The sequence below is a fragment of the Primulina huaijiensis genome, chromosome 15 (genome assembly GCF_012295235.1).
Source record: "Primulina huaijiensis isolate GDHJ02 chromosome 15, ASM1229523v2, whole genome shotgun sequence".
Lineage (NCBI taxonomy): Eukaryota > Viridiplantae > Streptophyta > Magnoliopsida > Lamiales > Gesneriaceae > Primulina > Primulina huaijiensis.
In genome coordinates this window covers 24,012,479-24,030,175 of record NC_133320.1, presented here as the reverse complement: position 1 = coordinate 24,030,175, position 17,697 = coordinate 24,012,479, and the positions used below count along the sequence as shown (strand labels likewise).

Here is a 17,697-nt window from a genome sequence, read left to right as displayed (position 1 = left end):
TGTTTATTTGAATTAATATTAATAGATTTGAATCAAAGAGGGGAAAAAATCTAATTTGGGACATAAGATTATTTTACAAGACGATTTTGATAAGATGAAAAAGATCCACATTTTAAAAATAAAATATATACAATTTTGTCAACGATTTTCAACTTGACATGAGTTTCAAAGATTCGGAGGATTAAGCCAATGGAATAGAGATAAAAAAGATACGTGAAAGAAGCGTGAAAGAGGAGAGAAGACTAGGGGGATGCAGAGAAGGGAGGAAGTAGTGAACTTCAAGAATAGAAGAGGCAGAGAATCACACGCGAAAAGAGAGAGAAAGAAGAAGAAAAGTTTGGCGGAAAACAGCAAACAACTTTCTCTTGAAACGTTGAGGAATAAAGGAGCTGTTACGGTTTGAAAAAGAGGATGAAGACAACTTCAAATGAGGAATCACTTCAACCACGTTGAGATTTTCTTATTTTTTCTTAGATTTTATTCTTATAAATTCAAACATTGTGTCTTTACTTTGTTTTAATTTTACGGAATAAATTTTTTTGGACTAAGAGCACGATATGACCAAAAAATAATTTATTTGTTATTTGATTTATTTTCGGTATAACATTTTTCTTGATTTTAATTATCGATTGATGTTGGTTTAATATAACATCCAAATCAGATTGTTTGATCGCTTAAGTTATTTTACAATATCATCAACAGTTTCGGAAGAAATTGTTGATGGTATATGTAATATTTGTAAGTTAGAGAACACTGAGATCTTCTGAACCTCTATTTTATGTCATTTTGAAATAAGTTGTTAAGACAAGTTAATACAAAATATTATAATAAGAAATAAAATAACATATATAAAATTTAATTGAAAAAGTTATTAATCATAAATTTAAAAAACATAATATTTAATATATGTACAAAATAAAAAATCAATATTCACTTTTCATATAAACAAATACTTGATTTTTGTATAGACAAATATTTTTTCGTTTGATTATTTTACTCTTCGTTCTCTTTACCGGCAGTGTATTTTTCAACCAATTAAACAAAACTGTTATCCCATCCAAACGAAATAAGCATCAGTTCACCTTTTGTTTGGCAAAAGGATGTATAAAGTTCCGAATTTTCTCCTGATGATGTCTATACATTACGACACTCATCCATGTCCAATGTCCAATGTCCAGACCACATGTCGGAAATTCCAAGGTTTGTTTCTGTGTCCTTTCATTGTTATAATTATTCTAATGTCTTTCTTTCACAGTCGACTGCAGATTTAACTAGCCTCAGAAACAAACACAGATCGAAGGTTCCTTTAGTGGGATTTACTTTTTTGATGTGATCCGCTTTCTGAATACCATCATCATATTCTTCTAAATGAATTTGGCAGCACTTGATTTTGACATTCGTTTTGGAGTTTTTGGGCTTTGATTAACTACATATATAACACATGGAGCCCATTTAAGAGTCGAAAGGCCCAATGTATAAGCCCATGGGAGATTTTTTGACCTACTTCTCGTTTCAAAAATCTGTGTGAGAATTTATGAATGCACCGTATAGATGGTTAAATCTTGGCGAACAAAGTGGCTGTCTAGTTTTATTATTATCTTTTATATAAGTAGAAAATATTAGCTGTCAAAATATGTGAGTATTTATCACAGGTACAATTTTTTTTTTCTTTTTTAAAAAACTAAATAATGAAAAATGAGAGAAAATAATTTAAAAAGTTGTAGACAATTATTAGCTTTTTTATGAACTCAAATTTTAATTTCTTCTTTCACAAAATTTGATTTAAATATAATTTTTTTTATGTATTCATAATAATTACTTTTTATTATTCACAAATATGTATTTGGTTATATTATATACTTGTGATTTGTTTATATATGCATAGGCAAATAGCATTATTCCTCCTATTATCAAATGTTGAATTTTGAAAATTAATATGTTCTATAAATATTCATATCGTATTGCATTCATGTTCTAATATCTGTATCCGCACATCATGTCTATATATAGACTTGACATACATGCATACTCGACAGTACGTATAGCACTCATCGAGTAGCTCATGAATCCAACCAGCTTGATCCAACCAAACTCCAGTCGGGTTTAGACCGCACCGCCGTCGCACCTTTAGCTACTCATACAGTATGTTTGATTAAATTCTTATGTTCTGAAAACTGCCAGAATTATGTCTGTATGATAAAGATATAATGAGTTTTGGTGATTTTTATGAGACATGGACAAGTGTATGTCTCTGGTGGTTGGGTGATTGAAGTACTCACAGTATGTACTCCCAATTAACATTAAGTAATGTCTGCGTTATTTATGAAACAGTTGGTGCATATATACGTTGCATAAAATAATCAGTCGTAGCTAGCTACATGCCCGTAATCTCTCCTAGTCGGCGCTGCCTAGTGTCCGCAAGTCGCTAGCTACATGCCCGTAATCTCTCCTAGTCGGCGCTGCCTAGTGTCCGCAAGTCGCTAGCTACATGCCCGTAATCTCTCCTAGTCGGCGCTGCCTAGTGTCCGCAAGTCGCTAGCTACATGCCCGTAATCTCTCCTAGTCGGCGCTGCCTAGTGTGGCAAGTCTTGATGATCATCTGCCTATACTTGGAGCCACAGGTTTCGGATGGGATTCATGCAAGAAATATATCGAAACACGCATGTTAATCAACCAGAAATTTTGGCCAATTATGCAGATCGTACGTACTCGTTGTGGTCTATAAGCATCATGGATTATGTACATGCCATAATCGAGTTTAAATACGTACATGAGATTAGTTAATGTAAGTAATATTTTAGAACAAACGATTAATAATCTTTGGTCTACTCGAGTCAACTAAATACAACTCATGAATGTGTATTAAACTTGTTTGTTGGAAGTTGAGGTTGTATGAATTTTGCTTAATTAATAAACTTTTATTTCACCACCAAACTCGTAATTTTTTTTTTTAAATTTTGCACCCCGTTGTGTCCATATACGATGACGTATATGCGCGGTTCGCATTTAATTTTGCTATATCATTTCTATTTTTTGCTTTAATGTGGCGCATAAAAATCCGCCAAGAATATCTCTACTGTTTATATGTATAAATTTTAAATTGCTAAACCAAGAGCCCTTATCTCACGGACAATTCTTCTTCCGGAAATGACGAATGGAAGACGGAGCGTGTCTCATCTCAATTTTTAAGGAAGAGATAGACTATCCCAAGTTCTTTTACTCCATTCAAAAAGTATTTCCGACGGACAACTCGTAGGAGATGAGATGGGTTTGAAATTATATATATGTGTGTGTATATACATTTAAAATTTTATTCTAGCTCTATACCGAATTTTGTTTAATTGTATTTTTACATGATTTGTGAACTTATAAGATCTAGATTTGAAAGGGAAAAAAAATCTACTTTAAAAGAGTATTTAATTCTCTTTATTACAATAAATTCCATAGTTATTTTATTGATATAATCTATTTTTAGGACAATAGGAGATCTCTGATGCAATTCTTTCTCTTTCATTCATGAAGAAGGATTGTTGGCATAGTTACGAACATCATCATTGAAAAACAAACTTATTGGAATTTAAAAAATGACCACAAATAGAAAGGTTGAGGATGTTTTACAAATCAATTAACGTAATATTGTAAGAGCACATATATTGCTGATCATCCAATAAAATATATTATATTAATCATAACTCTCAACGAAGATATATAATCTTTTTCTAAATATAAGTTATGAATCATACAAAAAAAACATAAATAAATTATTATATATGTTTTATTAAAATACTTTCAAATTTTTTTTATAATTCTTGAATTTATTAGATATAAATGTGGTCGATGGGTTTCCAATAAAACTATAAATTCTATTGAATCACAATATCAACATATATTTTAAAATAATCGAGTAATAGCCATTTAAGAGGTACATTGGCGCCAAGTTCATGGACCAATATTTCATGTTATATGCTCGATATTAAAAAATTATATAATTTTAATTTATTTTTTATTATTAAATAAATAAATTTCCACATGTTTGGTTCTAATTTACTTAATCAATTTATGTAATTAATTGGTGTTAGCGTACAGGTACGTAGGCCATTGCACCGTCCGTTTTAGTAGTTGTACCATAAGACTACCACCTCCCTCTACGGAAACGGCGTGCCCCCAATTTGAACGGACACGAGGCTTAGGGATCGGCGCCTTGATGCCTCAATTTATATTCGGTTATCTATTTTAATTTATTTCTACGGTTGTATAAGAAGCATTTTATGTAATGTCACACTTCCAATAGAAAATAATTAAAATTATCGAATATAAAAAAAATGAATAAAACTGAAATATGATCATATCGAAACCATAATTGAGATTTTCTCTTGTAATAATAATAAGTGAATTTAATTTATTGTTTTATTTATCATATCACGCTCTAGATGTTCATTTTTGGACGTGAGAGGGTGTGCTAATTGTCCCACATCGGTTGGATAAAATCACCGAGCGTTGCATATTTGGACTTGGATAATTCTCCCACCAAGCTATAGCTTTTGGTGTTGAGTTAGATCCAATTCTCAATCTTAACAATTATGTCATAGTCAAATTGATAACCATTTTAAAATTTTAGCTTGAAACAAATTTTCATTGTTGAAATTATATAAATTAATTAACTGGGCTCGGACATCAATTGTATAAAAATTTAACGAATGTAATCAGATTTCTTAACCTTTATTAAATAGTCATGAATAAAATACTAGTAGCAACGTTGATTTGTCCCAGCCGGTCCTCCGACTTGATCACGTACCAACAGCAGAAAAAATAAAAAGAATTCAGAATTCAGCAGAGAAAAAATCAAGAAGGTTAATTTACCAGTACACGAAATTTAAAACCAGTCATTGGTAATACTGCATGGGACATATATTTTATANATATATATATATATATATATATGTACGTATGTATGTATGTATGTGATGATGATTCTTTAAATCTGTCATTTACAGGGTGTTAAAACGTGGCAGTCTGTGTGTACTGATTCCTTGTTTCCATCTTAAGCCGCGAGAAATTTAATGATTCACAGATTGTTGATGGACCAAAGGGTGCAACAATCCAAATCTTTGGATTCATGCATGCCTTTCAAAATGTACTGCTCTGAAGCCATTTTCATTTCGTGTTATTATTATATTATGTATAAAGATTTGTGTGTCGTAGATGTTGTTGTGGCTTCATATCACTAAAACAATTGGGACTTAATTTTATTTCTTTTTCAAAATTATTAGAGATAAATATGTATAAAACGTAAAATAAAAAGAATTTGGTAAGTAAGGAGGCGTGAGAAAGGGTAAGCATATTGTCAGCTGCAAAGACAGGGATTTAAGGGGGACCAGATTACGACCTTTGATTACTGCTTACACCCAACCGACAACATTTCCTCATTTTGAACTTCCCTTTTTCTCTTTCACACACCGTTTGCAACCTCTGCCGTTTGCTTAATCAGGTTCGAGGATTTGATTTGGAAAAAGATTTAATAATGAATTTAGAATGACATTTGTTTTGGGTCTGTTTTAAATATATTATAATAATTATTGTATTCACATTGATTAACAAGAGATGAATTGAAATCCACCCAACAAAAATTCATCAAATCAACCAAATTAATTTAAATTTCATATGTATTATATAATATGTATATAATTATATGTACCGATAAGAAAAATAATAAAAGAAAGTGTGGACCATCCAATCTGTCGGCCTCTTGCTTTCTCGCTTATCTTTGATCATGTCCAAGTAGTCCCACACACACACACACATATTTGAAAAATGATATTATTGTTAGACCTTTAATTATCTCTCTCTCTCACACACACACATATACATATACCAGAAATCTGATCGTGAACATATATGTATAGCGTGTGACAAGTATATATTATGTGAAAAATAGGAAGAGTGCATAAATAATAAAATTTGAAAAGGAGTAGTAGCACTGTTGTGGTGGTAGTAGTATTTATTAGTTGAGGTCAAAAGTAAGAGGCATGCATGGATCTCGGCTTACAAAAAGCCATCCCCCTTTTCCCTTTCTCTTGCGGACAATATTCTTGTAACTCTTGGTTCTAACCCTTCAAAAGGAAGCTTCAAAGCAACTCAGTGACAGAGATCTCTCATCCTCGCTCATATATAGATAGATAGATATAGATACACACCTGATTTGGGGATTTTATATATTGTCTGTTTGAAAGGGCCGGTTATACGAGTGTTAGTCGTCTAGTTTTCTTGAATAATAATATCAAGTATGGAATGGAATGGTAATATGAGAGTTCCCTTTGTTTCTCATCAACCTGAGAATTCTTTTGGTTTTCTCCACAACTATAGCTACGACCAATTTTCAGGTGCTTTTTCATTTTATTTACTTTTAGTTTTCTTGTGTTGTTCTTGCATGGACTATTTAAACAGCCTCAGAAATTACAGATATGGAGAATGAATGTGAAAGTAAGTTTCTGATGAGGGGCAAGCAGTGTTTGGTTGAACTTTTTATATATTATATCCGAGTTAAAGACTCCTCGAAAGAAGTTTGTGAACATTTTTCTACACATGTATCTGGTAGGATATATTTTTTTTAGTAGGTTGATGTTGTAAGTTTAATCACTTGCAAAATTTTCAATTTTTGAAAACTGGTTTATGGGATGTATATGTATCTATGGAAAGCAGGTTCAGAAAATAATAATTTTTTTTGAGTAGATGCAAAGATTTTATAGCAAACTAACAAAATTTACAAGGAATTAAGTTGCATAAGAATTCGATATTAGAAGAAGGTGGTTCTGACTGACCCTTAGGCTAGCTGTTAGGTCTCATTGAAACTAACATTACAGAATCAAACTTTTTCTTTTCTATAATCAATATATTGTAATCGAAACTATTGCATATTTTTATATTCCAGGTTTGGAAATGAAGCAGCCATCTGCCCAGGCGACACTCCATGCAGCTCTGCTACCAACTTTACTGGAGAAAAACAACAGTTACGGGCTGCAGCAGGATTCGAAGAAGAAACGATTGAGTAACGAGCAGCTGGAATCCCTGGAGAACAGTTTCCAGGACGAGATCAAGCTGGACCCTGACAGGAAAATGAAGCTGGCGAGAGATCTGGGGATGCAGCCCCGACAGATTGCTGTGTGGTTCCAGAATCGGCGGGCTCGATGGAAGGCCAAGCAGATCGAGCGCTTGTACGATGCGCTTAGGCAGGAGTTTGATAATGTTTCCAGCGAAAAGCAAAAACTTCAACAGGAGGTATGCGTAAAATATATGACACAATTCATTTTTTTAAAAAAAATAATAGTTTTCATCAACCATGCATGTTCTTGGTTCCATTTCTTTGGAATAAACTATAGTAACTCTTGAAGATCCCGTCTAGCACTGAGATTATAGCTAGCATGATTAAATGGAAGTTAAATATTTCAGAAATAATACAAAATATTAAACTGTTTCAATTACCAACTCCCCGGATTCCTCACCGAGTACCATATTTAAAAATAGAGTACTAATAATACATATATATATTACTATATTGAAAAGTTTTTTGCGAATGCATGACGATTAATACAAGTTATTTAATCGAGTACCTACTTGGTTGATACGAGAGGCCAGATATCATTTATGCATGTTTTAAATTCAAGTATTCGTAACAAATAAAAAAAAAAGTTGTTAGAGGCGTGTCCTCTGCCATCGACCATGAATTTATAAATGTCTGATCTCATTTATTTATGACTTGGATTTTTATAAAATTTTCAGATTTCAGAGCTTTACATGCAGTATTGGACCCCTACCTGGCTATATTCTATTGGAAAAATGTGACTAGTGATAAAAATTGAAAAAAAACAACTTCAAAATTTTATGTCAACTCTTTTGAAATAAATGAAAACGTAAAAACTCTTGGTCGGCCCATGATCTCAGTTAGTCTGAGTTTCAACAATGCAAAATTTTGGGCTTACAGAAGTATATTTTTTCTTTTTCTATTGACAAATCAACTCTAGGTTTTGGCATTAAGGGCTATAATACTGAAGCAGCAAGTGGACAAGAAGCAAGTCTCAACAGGCTATACAGATGTTTCCGGTGAAGAAACAGTCGAGAGCACGTCGATTCCAGGCTCGGGTAAACCCGATGGAGTTCATCAAATCGCAGAATGCAACTCGTTGTTGAACATGGAGGACTACAATCAAGCTGTGATGATGCCTCCATATTGGGCTAATATGCCTTAAAGCCAAATAACCTAATGCATGGCTTGCTATTTCCTTTCTTTGTTTATATTTCGCCCTTAAACTAAAGATGTAGTGATGATAATCCTAAACCTAGCTAGGCCCTAACTATAAAAGGTACGTACTGTTAAGAGGAATGAATAGTTTGCGGATTCAAATATTCTCGTTCAAGTTCACGATCTCTTTTTTATTTTTGCTAGTACGTATTTCTATATGTATCGAAAAGTATACATACATGTTACTAATATTTTCATGCATGAAAATGAACGAAACACAGCATCATAACTCCGCAAGAAAATATTTACAGGGCTGGTTGGCATGATTCTCTAGGTATCGATCGGACCGACATTTAGAGGTTTACCTTCATGTATAGATGAAGACGATGTCATTACATTTAATGGTATGATAGCTGCATCAATATTCAACAATCGATTTTAACTATTCATCACCATGTTTGAAATGTTGTCGTGTTGTTTTGGTCCATTACTTTGGTAAAACCTAGATCGTTAAGTAATATATACATTCAAAAATTCAATTTTTGAAGTTTAAAAGACTTAGTAAGCTTATGTGAATCTGACCCATATGTAGAATCAAATAATTGCATTTGTTACGATAACTTGTATGATTTTGTCACATAAAATTATCTTTAGAACATACATCTTCTGTAAATCATTCAAGTACAAATCTAAGCATACAATTGGTAAACTAAAACAACCAAAACCCTCTAAAGAGAACTAAAACTACTCATTAACTACCTTGTTCATCATGAAACCTAACATTAAGCCTACGGAGCCAAATCGAATGCAATATCATATGAAACACGTCGTAACGTTTCGGAGGCGAATTGACCTCAAAATGCCTCCTCATCTGTATCCCTCTTCTCTGCATATCCACATACTTCCTCAACGAAATACCCATCAAAATTTTCTTCAAATTTGGAATATCCTTCACCGGAACAATCACAGCGAATGTCTCCCAATTCAAAACGTCGCTGAAAGGGATGACGTAACTTTCTTTTATCAATACAGGAACGCACCCCAGATAGAGCCCCTCCACCATTCTCGGGCTTGCAACTTCGTAGCCGCTGGGGCAGATGCAGTATCGGCTTTTTCGCATCATGCCATAGTAGGAGATGTTTTTGGGCAGGTATTCGTAGACTTGAACATCCGGGTCATTCTTGTTTTCCCAGTGTTGGAGGAGAATAGGGCGGATTGGACCATGGACGCCGCCAGCATAGAAGACTAGAATGGGTCGTTGGGAGGGTGGCGGACCACCAATGAGACCCCGCTTGGTACCTCCAGGGAGCAGGATTTCGGGGATAGATACGTCTCGAGATGGGTTGAAGTTTTCCGAGGTGTTGGCATTGCATAATGCTCGGATGGCGTTCTTGTACAGGTTTGGGATTGCAGAAGAAATCTCTGGTCCCTAAATCAATCGGATATTTTTTTTTTGTGTTAAATTACAAGATAAACAATTCAAGCATTTCATTTTATTAAAAAAATTAAGTTTTCTCACCCAATCATGGCAAGCAAGCATGAAATGATCAGCACCAAGGCTTCGATTCCAATAAGGATGCTTCTGAGCTATAATATGTACATAATCCGACGCCGTGTTCTTCATCAGTGTCCATTCATGGGATTCACGCACGTAAATGAGCTGAGTTATCATGGTTACGCTGAATGGAAGGAAGAACATGTGAGCTTTGTTTGGGTCGAATGTCCGGAAAAGGCTAACTTCCATATTCTGTATAAAAATTCCCTCGATCGCGTATGTATGCTTGCAAGGGCCAAAGTGAAATACCGGGGGCTCCCCTTCTTCGTATACGAAAATCTTGAATCTCTTCTCCATTTCCAAATAACTCCTGCAAGTTTTAATTAAAATCATTGTTATAAGTACACATTCAATTTTCTAAATTATATTACATTGAAGTGTCAATAATTAAGATGCAATTTATATATGTGTGTGTGTGAATAGAATTTGATATTTTTTATTAGTCCGTGCAAATACCTATGAAAAACTTGGGGATTCCAATACATGGGTCCATTGGGAACATAATCATGATCTTCTTCGGTTTGGTTCCCGCCCTTGGCTTCCTTGATTGCGGCTCGAGCTTGACTTAAATCGACTTCTAATATCTTCAAATCACTATACTTCCTTTGTGAGACCGGAGCCTCTGTAACATTTTGATTCCCGTCTCCATTCTTAACCTGTCAAAATATCAAAAAATGAGCGGTTACTAAGTTTAAAACACACTTCTCATTTCTGAAACAGAAAATTGTATTTTGATTCGGTAGGTTTTTTTTAAAAAAAAAACGATTTTGATAATCTAAGTTATTACATTTCAGTCTTAGCCTACTATATTTGTTTTTTTTGTTTTTTTACAATTTTACCTATTTTTCCAACGTGATGTGATATTAACAAGACGTTGACATGTGTTGTGTCAAATCAACACTTTGGAATGACAAAATACTAAAATTACCAAAAATATAAAGATCATGAATAAAATTGATAACATAGAAAACCAAAAAAAAAAAAAAAACGAACATACATGATAAAATGTCAATTTTCCCTTTTCCAAAATTTCCATCTTTTTGATTTGGCTCGTGTAGTCAAAAGAATTATGGGTTTTTCTTTATAAGCCAATATAATATTAAAAGTTATAATTTTGATGGGAATGGGAAAGAAAATAAGACAAATTAAAGAAATGAGTATTTTTCATTTGCTTTTATACATTAAATAAAGACAAAACGATAAACTACTTAAGCATATCCTTTTAGGTCGGAAAAAAATTACGTTGGAGACCAAAGACTATGAATTTATACAACTTATATATTTAATTAAACCATATAAACCCTCAGAAAGAGAATGCGCACAAAAATGGCATATGTGGTCATGTTCATATTTTCCTTGCAAGAGTAGGATAAGTAGCTCCCATTCAACGTTAGATTCCTCCGGAAATCATTGTCATATGAAGTAGGCAGAATGCATTTTCGTGGTTGTTTAATGGCTAAAAGATTTATAACGTGTAAATTTTATTTTATTTTATTTTTTAAAAATGAATTTTATCTCCTAATTAGCTTTAAAAAAATGGCGTCTTTCTTGAACTACGTCGAAGCACACCATCGTGCCATGCCTATGTTAAGCATATAAAGTACACCCACACCCACACCCACACCCACGGGGCCATGCTTAATTATGCTCAAAATTTGAAGTTCTATGAACTTATAAGGTTCATATGATATATATTTACCTTTAATTTAGTTAATAAAATCTAAAATATTTTCTCAATTTAAGTACAGCATTAGACAATAATATGGATACCCGGGATCTTTAAATAGAGTTCTAAATCAAGATAGTTTGAAAATTGATATTGGTCAAACATTCCTTTTTTTTTTTTTATAGAAAAACAAAGATCAAATACATGTTTAAAATTGAAAGGATTAGATTTCAAGTTCATAGTCAAACAAAGATTGTTTTGTTAAATATTCCCATTAAAAAATGAATGATTTCAAATAAAACGAGATAAAACAATACAAGCATCCTAATATAATGAATTTAGTTATAAAATTTAAAATTTCATATAATAAAATGATAATATCTAAAACTATAGTCCAAGTCAAGAATATTATTAGGAGATTATACTTAAATGCAGAAGATATGAGGCTGTGATTGGCAGAGCGTTGATTTGTATAATCTGATTCTAGGGGTATATATCGAGAGCACGGGTTGGAAGATTTACAAAATTATCTTCAAATTTTAGAAAATTATATTACTTTGAATCTTCTCTCAGCCATGCATAATCATTCAAAACATAAATAATACAACAAATTCAAGAATTACAGAAAAGGAAGTAGAAATCTGACTTGAGTTTGGTTGAAGCTATGACCGGAATGCGATTCTTCCAAATTATCGACATGTGGAAATCTCGAACTCAAATAATTGCTGGAGAAAGGAGAATTTAAAGTGAAATCCGACGCTTTAGGACAGACGAATACCACCACCGCTGCCGCTGTAAGAAGGGGTATCAGAACCCATAAAATCTTTAAAGAAGACGAAGAAGTTAAAGAAAGCATCTCCCTCAAACCCTAGAAGAACTCTTTTGGAATTCCGTTCAGTGTCTTCTTTGAATTCGTGGGGTTCTTTGCTTAATTCGTCGATTTACCTACTTTTTCGACAAGTTGTATTGGGGGCGTAATTTTTCATCTTGTTTTTTTTGTTGGTTGGAACGTTTGATTTTCTCTGCGTATGCGAAATGTAAGAATTTGAAGTTTGGGATAGAGTATGTGAAGAGGAAAGAATGGTGGGGAGTTGATTGGATTTGATGAGTAGTGATGATCGAGGTTTTCATGCAAAATATGGAAACTTTTAAAATATGGTAACCTGATTTTATCATACTCAACATTTCTCCTTTTTTTTTTTTTATTATATTAGATTGGATTCTTTACCTTATGTGTGAGCTATTTACTTAACACAAAAGCTTTAACAAGACTGTTTCATGAGTCAATTTTGTGATACAGATCTCTTATTTGAGTCCATCATAAAAAAAATATTATTTTTATGCCAAAAATATGACTTATTATTGTAAATATGGACAGAGTTGAATAAAAGTCTCACAAGAGACCTATTATTTACTTAATTATATAGAAAATACATATGCCCATAACTATGCTTATTTTGGAATTTTATTAAATCAAATTAAATTGTGATGTTGAAACTATTTGTCGGGAACTCGATACCCGAATCCGAGCGCCAACCCTTGGGTTGTACCATTAAACTAAATTATATATATTTTAGTATACAATTTAAATAGGAATTACGCATGTTCATATAAATCAGACGGTAAATGTTACATACATATATATAATATTTCTCATAATCTATCGTTGACTATACTTACCCCTTTATTAATTGGTTTCTCAATTAATTGCTCTAATTAATTGTTTCGTTGAATGAAAAATATTAGATAAACGTTTACCATTACTATTTATTAAGTGTAAGATGCTTTTACCAAATATTATAATGGATATACGTTAATTATTTATTATGTACAACTATTTACATTTTTTAAAATATTATATAACATTTTTTTTCTAAGGGAATTATTTAGAAGTTACAACAGTTAGATGCTTGATTTTGTAATATTTCCATCAAACTCTTATGTTGTATCTGGATTGATGAATTTGAAAGTTTGTTTAGACAAATAACTTTACTAATTATTTTTTGAGTATCAACTGGTCATACATTTCATGTTGTAAATAAAAAATTTAAAAAGAAAATTAACATTTACGATAACAAAAGTTTATGTTGGGGATGCAAAAGTTACCCCTATATTGGGAGAGACTATCTTGATGTAAATTCTTAAGAAAAATCCTTTTCAAATAAAAATGTTCTTGATTTTAAAATTTTATTTTTCATATTACAATAAATATAATATAAAAATAAAAAAAACACATTAAAGAATGAAATTTTTTATTGTCCAGCCCCTTTGCTTAGAACTTGTGACTAAGTTCGTGATTAGAACTAATGATGAAAAATGACTAAAATGCCAAAATTTTACGGATTCTATATTTTGACTATTGTGCATGTCACCTATTTTATTCCACTTCGAAACAAGATGGATTCCATTCACAGCAATGAATTTGATTTAAGGAACTTTGTTGATAATAAAGCATAAAAATAAGTGTGAAACGGCAAAGAAATAAGAGAAACTCTCAATCAATTAGCTGCGATCCTTATCGACTATGTTGGTCCTAACTACATTAATGTTTCCTCGAATTTATATATATGTACATTACACTATTTTGTACCAAACTTAATGATGGTGGTAGCATTGAAGAAGTATTCTTTGCCCCTTACAAATATTCATTAATTTATTGAATTATTTAGATATATTCAGCCATTTCTTCCTTTTTAGTTTATTATATTCAACTTTACACTTCCAATTTCATCTTTCTTTATGCATCTATTTTGATTATGGAAATTTATATATTAATTCATTAATAAATTTGTTTTGCTTTGTTGTTGTTTTTTTTAATGAATGAGTCATATATAAGATAATTGACCGACGCATGAATTTTGTGTATACAATTATAATATAATCTTTTTAAAATAAATGAATGAGATTAGAGGAATTAAATTAAAATACCTTATGGACAATATGTAGTTGAGGTAAGAAATAGGTAAATCGGGAATAGATTATACGATTATTTTTTAAATAAATGAATAAATTTACGGTTACATTTGGATGTAAAGATTTGAGTGGATTCAATTTAAAAGTTACATATCCAATGTATCGTATCTATTTGATCAAAATTAAAGAAAAAGATTTGAAATCTCTCGTGTTTACGAAATTTGAAATAGAAAGGCATTTGAGTCGCTACATCACTTGCTTCCTTTGTTCCTCAATTTTCATTTTCAAGTGATTATTTTCAATTGATATAAAAACGATCCAAGTTTTTATTCCGAGACTGTATTTAATTTAATTATTATCATTTTTTGGTATGAGAATGAAACGAAACATATAATATCTTCTACATATATATTCTCGTGCACTTTTAATTATTTTTGAAAAATGAAAATGAAAAACCATTGCATTTATAATGCTTGGACAATAGACATTTTGTTGTACAAAGACAAGTGATATAGAAAGAAAGAAGAAAGTGGTAAGAGACAACTTATTTTAAGGAACAAATAGTTGGATTGAGGATCATCCTTCCGACATGACAATCACAGAACCGCCAATGCCCTAATCTTAAAAAATATTGGTAGCTAAAGAGTTTTGATGTTGTGAACACTTGCTATGAGTATTTATGTACGTAGACATAGATTGAAGTGACGTTCATTTATTAGTGTAACGTCCCAGATTCGACGACTGTCTTCACTGTATCAAGATGAGTCTTTCCAGTGTGCATATGTCCTCGGGTACGTAGACATCGATTGAAGTGACGTTCATCTATTAGTGTAACGCCCCAAATTCGACGACTGTCCTCACTGTATCAAGACGAGTCTTTCCAGCGTACTTATGTTCTCACTCACACGCACCCTAGGAAACTTCCGAGGAGGTCACTCATCCTAGAATTGCCCCAAGTCAAGCACGCTTAAATTTTGGAGTTCTTATGTGATGAGCTACCGAAAAGAAGATGCACATTCGTGGTATGAGTAGTACAAATCAAATTTTTTAACCCCTCTTCAACTGTACAATCCATTACATTGAACAGTCTCGGAATCCCTCTCATTCCTGTGTGGGATCGGTTCATTCATGTTCCCTCCACCTAGAAGCCTGCCAGGAGCCGCTCATTGTCCGTGCAACTGATGGCACCGGCGATCACCCCCCGCCCTCTTCGGCCCCGGGCCTCACAATAATATTAAGGTGGATGTGGATTACAACATACATACAATGGCACAGCTCTTGGATTGAGGATTTGCTCAAGTTTAGCCTGTAGCTTGAGTTATGTATACGCTGGCCAGTAAAAGGATCTATACAAACAAGCTCACGAAAGAATAAATATGACTATTAACAACAATCAACAAGTGTAAAAATTTAGAAATAGCAAACTTTAAGAGAAACTGACGACATCAAATGTGTTACNCTCTCTCTACCGGAAACTTTTCCTCAAATTTTCTGTTCTTTCAATTTCAACCAGATTTTGACAATGGTAAGCATAAGCAGAATCATTGGCATTATGTATATATGTATATAAAACTAGCTATATTGATTTCTTGGAAATTTATTCACTCCGCCGATCGCATTGTTTTGATTGATCCAGTAATAGTGTTCTTGGGTTGTGACAGGACGCAATGCCGGTTCCTCCATGGCTGGGAAAACTCCTAACCACCGCCTTCTTCACCGTCTGCCGAAGCCACGGCGCCGCCAACAGAAGTGAATGCAATATGTACTGCTTAGACTGCAGTGTAGAAGATGCTTTTTGTCCCTACTGCCGCTCATCTAAACACAGAGATCATCGAGTCATTCAGGTTAGACGCACGCATTTAATTTTCTTGGTCGAAAACAGTAATTATATCACATATACTATAACCGTAAGTGACACAATTTGATATATTTAATAATTTCTCTTGGAGGGATGAATTTTTGTGGCGTACGTTACGGTATTCAAGATAATTATTATTCCATTGTATTATCAATGTTTCAGATAAGGAGATCATCATACCACGATGTTGTGAGAGTTTCGGAGATTCAGAAGGCTTTGGACATAAGCGGGGTGCAGACTTACGTAATAAACAGTGCGAGGGTTTTGTTTCTGAACGAGAGACCTCAGCCCAAAGTTGGGAAGCCGGTTTCTCACGTCTGTGAAATATGTGGGAGGAATCTTTTGGACCCTTTCCGTTTCTGCTCATTGGGATGCAAGGTTAGCATGTTATAAAAACCGAATTCTATCTCGTTTCCGACTATTGGAATATCATAGGTGAATGGAAATTCACATTTAATAAGTTTACGTTCTAAGTTCAAGATTTATATGAATGAGTTTGTGATGAATTACCATATGTATATCACTTTCACACATTATGACCCACGTTCATAAAATCCATCACCGTCGATATGATTAATAGTTGTAACCAATGTGTAATCCCACCATTTGAAATTTCCATGTGGTTGTCATTCTCTATGATGTTTGCGCGTAGCTAAAGAATGGCCTATGTATGTATAATATGAAATTGATTGATTCATGTGAGTTAAATTTTTCTCTAATTTATCATTGATTAATACCAAAATGGGCTAATACCATTTGTTTGAAGCAGCTTGTAGGAATAAGGAGGAATGAGGATGCAAGCTTTACGCTAAATGGGAAGAATGAGAAAGTAAGATCGATATCATCGCCAAAAGAGGAGGAAGAATTGCGTGAAGCCTCGCAACAAGACATATACCCGCCCACACCTCCCCCACCTCCTTCAAGATCAAGAAGAAGGAAAGGAATCCCGCAAAGGGCACCTTTTAGTTCTTAATAATAATCATCGACTATTAATTGATTCTTTGTATACAACTCATAATTCGGGCTGGTCGTCATTGTCCCCCAAAAAAGAACATGTTTTAGGATTAATCATTCACAAAACCAATGGGTTGGAGATCGCATTATGAAATTCACTTTCTTTTTTGTCTATATATATATCGCTAACTATCTAGCTTGTATGATCTTATTCTGATATTTTTTTAAAATTTATTTCTATCAGTTAATACAATTCCATATTATCTGTTTTTGGGGAGTTGGTGACTCTATGATGACTTTTTTGGGGATGGAAACGTTTTCTAATTATGAGAGCCAAGAAATAAATAAATAAATAACTGATGGATTATTAATAGAACTTGAATTCTGTCAACNAATGTGTGTGGTTTTTAAAAATTAATTAAATATTTTTGTTTAAGTCATTGGTGATCTGTGCTTTTTTACTCCGTGCACATATAAATTGTTGTTTTTTTGTGTGAAAAATTATCTCAGTTGGA

At 32.9% G+C, this 17,697-nt stretch overlaps 3 protein-coding genes across 3 annotated transcripts; 2 read left to right on the top strand and 1 right to left on the bottom strand.

Annotated features, from left to right (window-relative positions):
• The first annotated feature begins 6,020 nt into the window (after nt 1-6,020).
• Nucleotides 6,021-8,431, top strand: LOC140960241 (putative homeobox-leucine zipper protein ATHB-51). Its single transcript, XM_073418436.1, has 3 exons — nt 6,021-6,380; nt 6,929-7,275; nt 8,019-8,431. The coding sequence occupies exons 1-3, from the start codon at nt 6,284-6,286 to the stop codon at nt 8,241-8,243; spliced, it is 669 nt and encodes a 222-aa protein (XP_073274537.1). The 5' UTR covers nt 6,021-6,283; the 3' UTR covers nt 8,244-8,431.
• Nucleotides 8,432-8,907: 476 nt separating this feature from the next.
• LOC140960186 (probable glycosyltransferase At5g03795) lies at nt 8,908-12,544 on the bottom strand. The gene is made up of 4 exons (XM_073418339.1): nt 12,104-12,544; nt 10,248-10,447; nt 9,756-10,101; nt 8,908-9,665 (listed from the first exon to the last, which is right to left on the bottom strand). Exons 1-4 carry the CDS (start codon nt 12,311-12,313, stop codon nt 8,988-8,990), a joined length of 1,434 nt encoding a protein of 477 aa, XP_073274440.1. The 5' UTR covers nt 12,314-12,544; the 3' UTR covers nt 8,908-8,987.
• Nucleotides 12,545-15,833: 3,289 nt separating this feature from the next.
• On the top strand, nt 15,834-17,338 carry LOC140960335 (protein RGF1 INDUCIBLE TRANSCRIPTION FACTOR 1-like). Its single transcript, XM_073418577.1, has 4 exons — nt 15,834-15,895; nt 16,032-16,214; nt 16,391-16,606; nt 16,998-17,338. Exons 1-4 carry the CDS (start codon nt 15,893-15,895, stop codon nt 17,199-17,201), a joined length of 606 nt encoding a protein of 201 aa, XP_073274678.1. The 5' UTR covers nt 15,834-15,892; the 3' UTR covers nt 17,202-17,338.
• The last annotated feature ends 359 nt before the right edge of the window (nt 17,339-17,697 follow it).

Coding starts and splice junctions, on each gene's coding strand:
- LOC140960241 (XM_073418436.1), top strand. CDS start 6,284: ATGGAATGGAATGGTAATATGAGAGTTCCCTTTGTTTCTCATCAACCT. Junction 6,381..6,928: donor TAGCTACGACCAATTTTCAG/GTGCTTTTTCAT, acceptor TTTATATTCCAG/GTTTGGAAATGAAGCAGCCA. Junction 7,276..8,018: donor AGCAAAAACTTCAACAGGAG/GTATGCGTAAAA, acceptor AATCAACTCTAG/GTTTTGGCATTAAGGGCTAT.
- LOC140960186 (XM_073418339.1), bottom strand. CDS start 12,313: ATGCTTTCTTTAACTTCTTCGTCTTCTTTAAAGATTTTATGGGTTCTG. Junction 10,102..10,247: donor AATCCCCAAGTTTTTCATAG/GTATTTGCACGG, acceptor TAAAACTTGCAG/GAGTTATTTGGAAATGGAGA. Junction 9,666..9,755: donor TGCTTGCTTGCCATGATTGG/GTGAGAAAACTT, acceptor CGATTGATTTAG/GGACCAGAGATTTCTTCTGC.
- LOC140960335 (XM_073418577.1), top strand. Junction 16,215..16,390: donor GAGATCATCGAGTCATTCAG/GTTAGACGCACG, acceptor TCAATGTTTCAG/ATAAGGAGATCATCATACCA. Junction 16,607..16,997: donor TCTGCTCATTGGGATGCAAG/GTTAGCATGTTA, acceptor TGTTTGAAGCAG/CTTGTAGGAATAAGGAGGAA.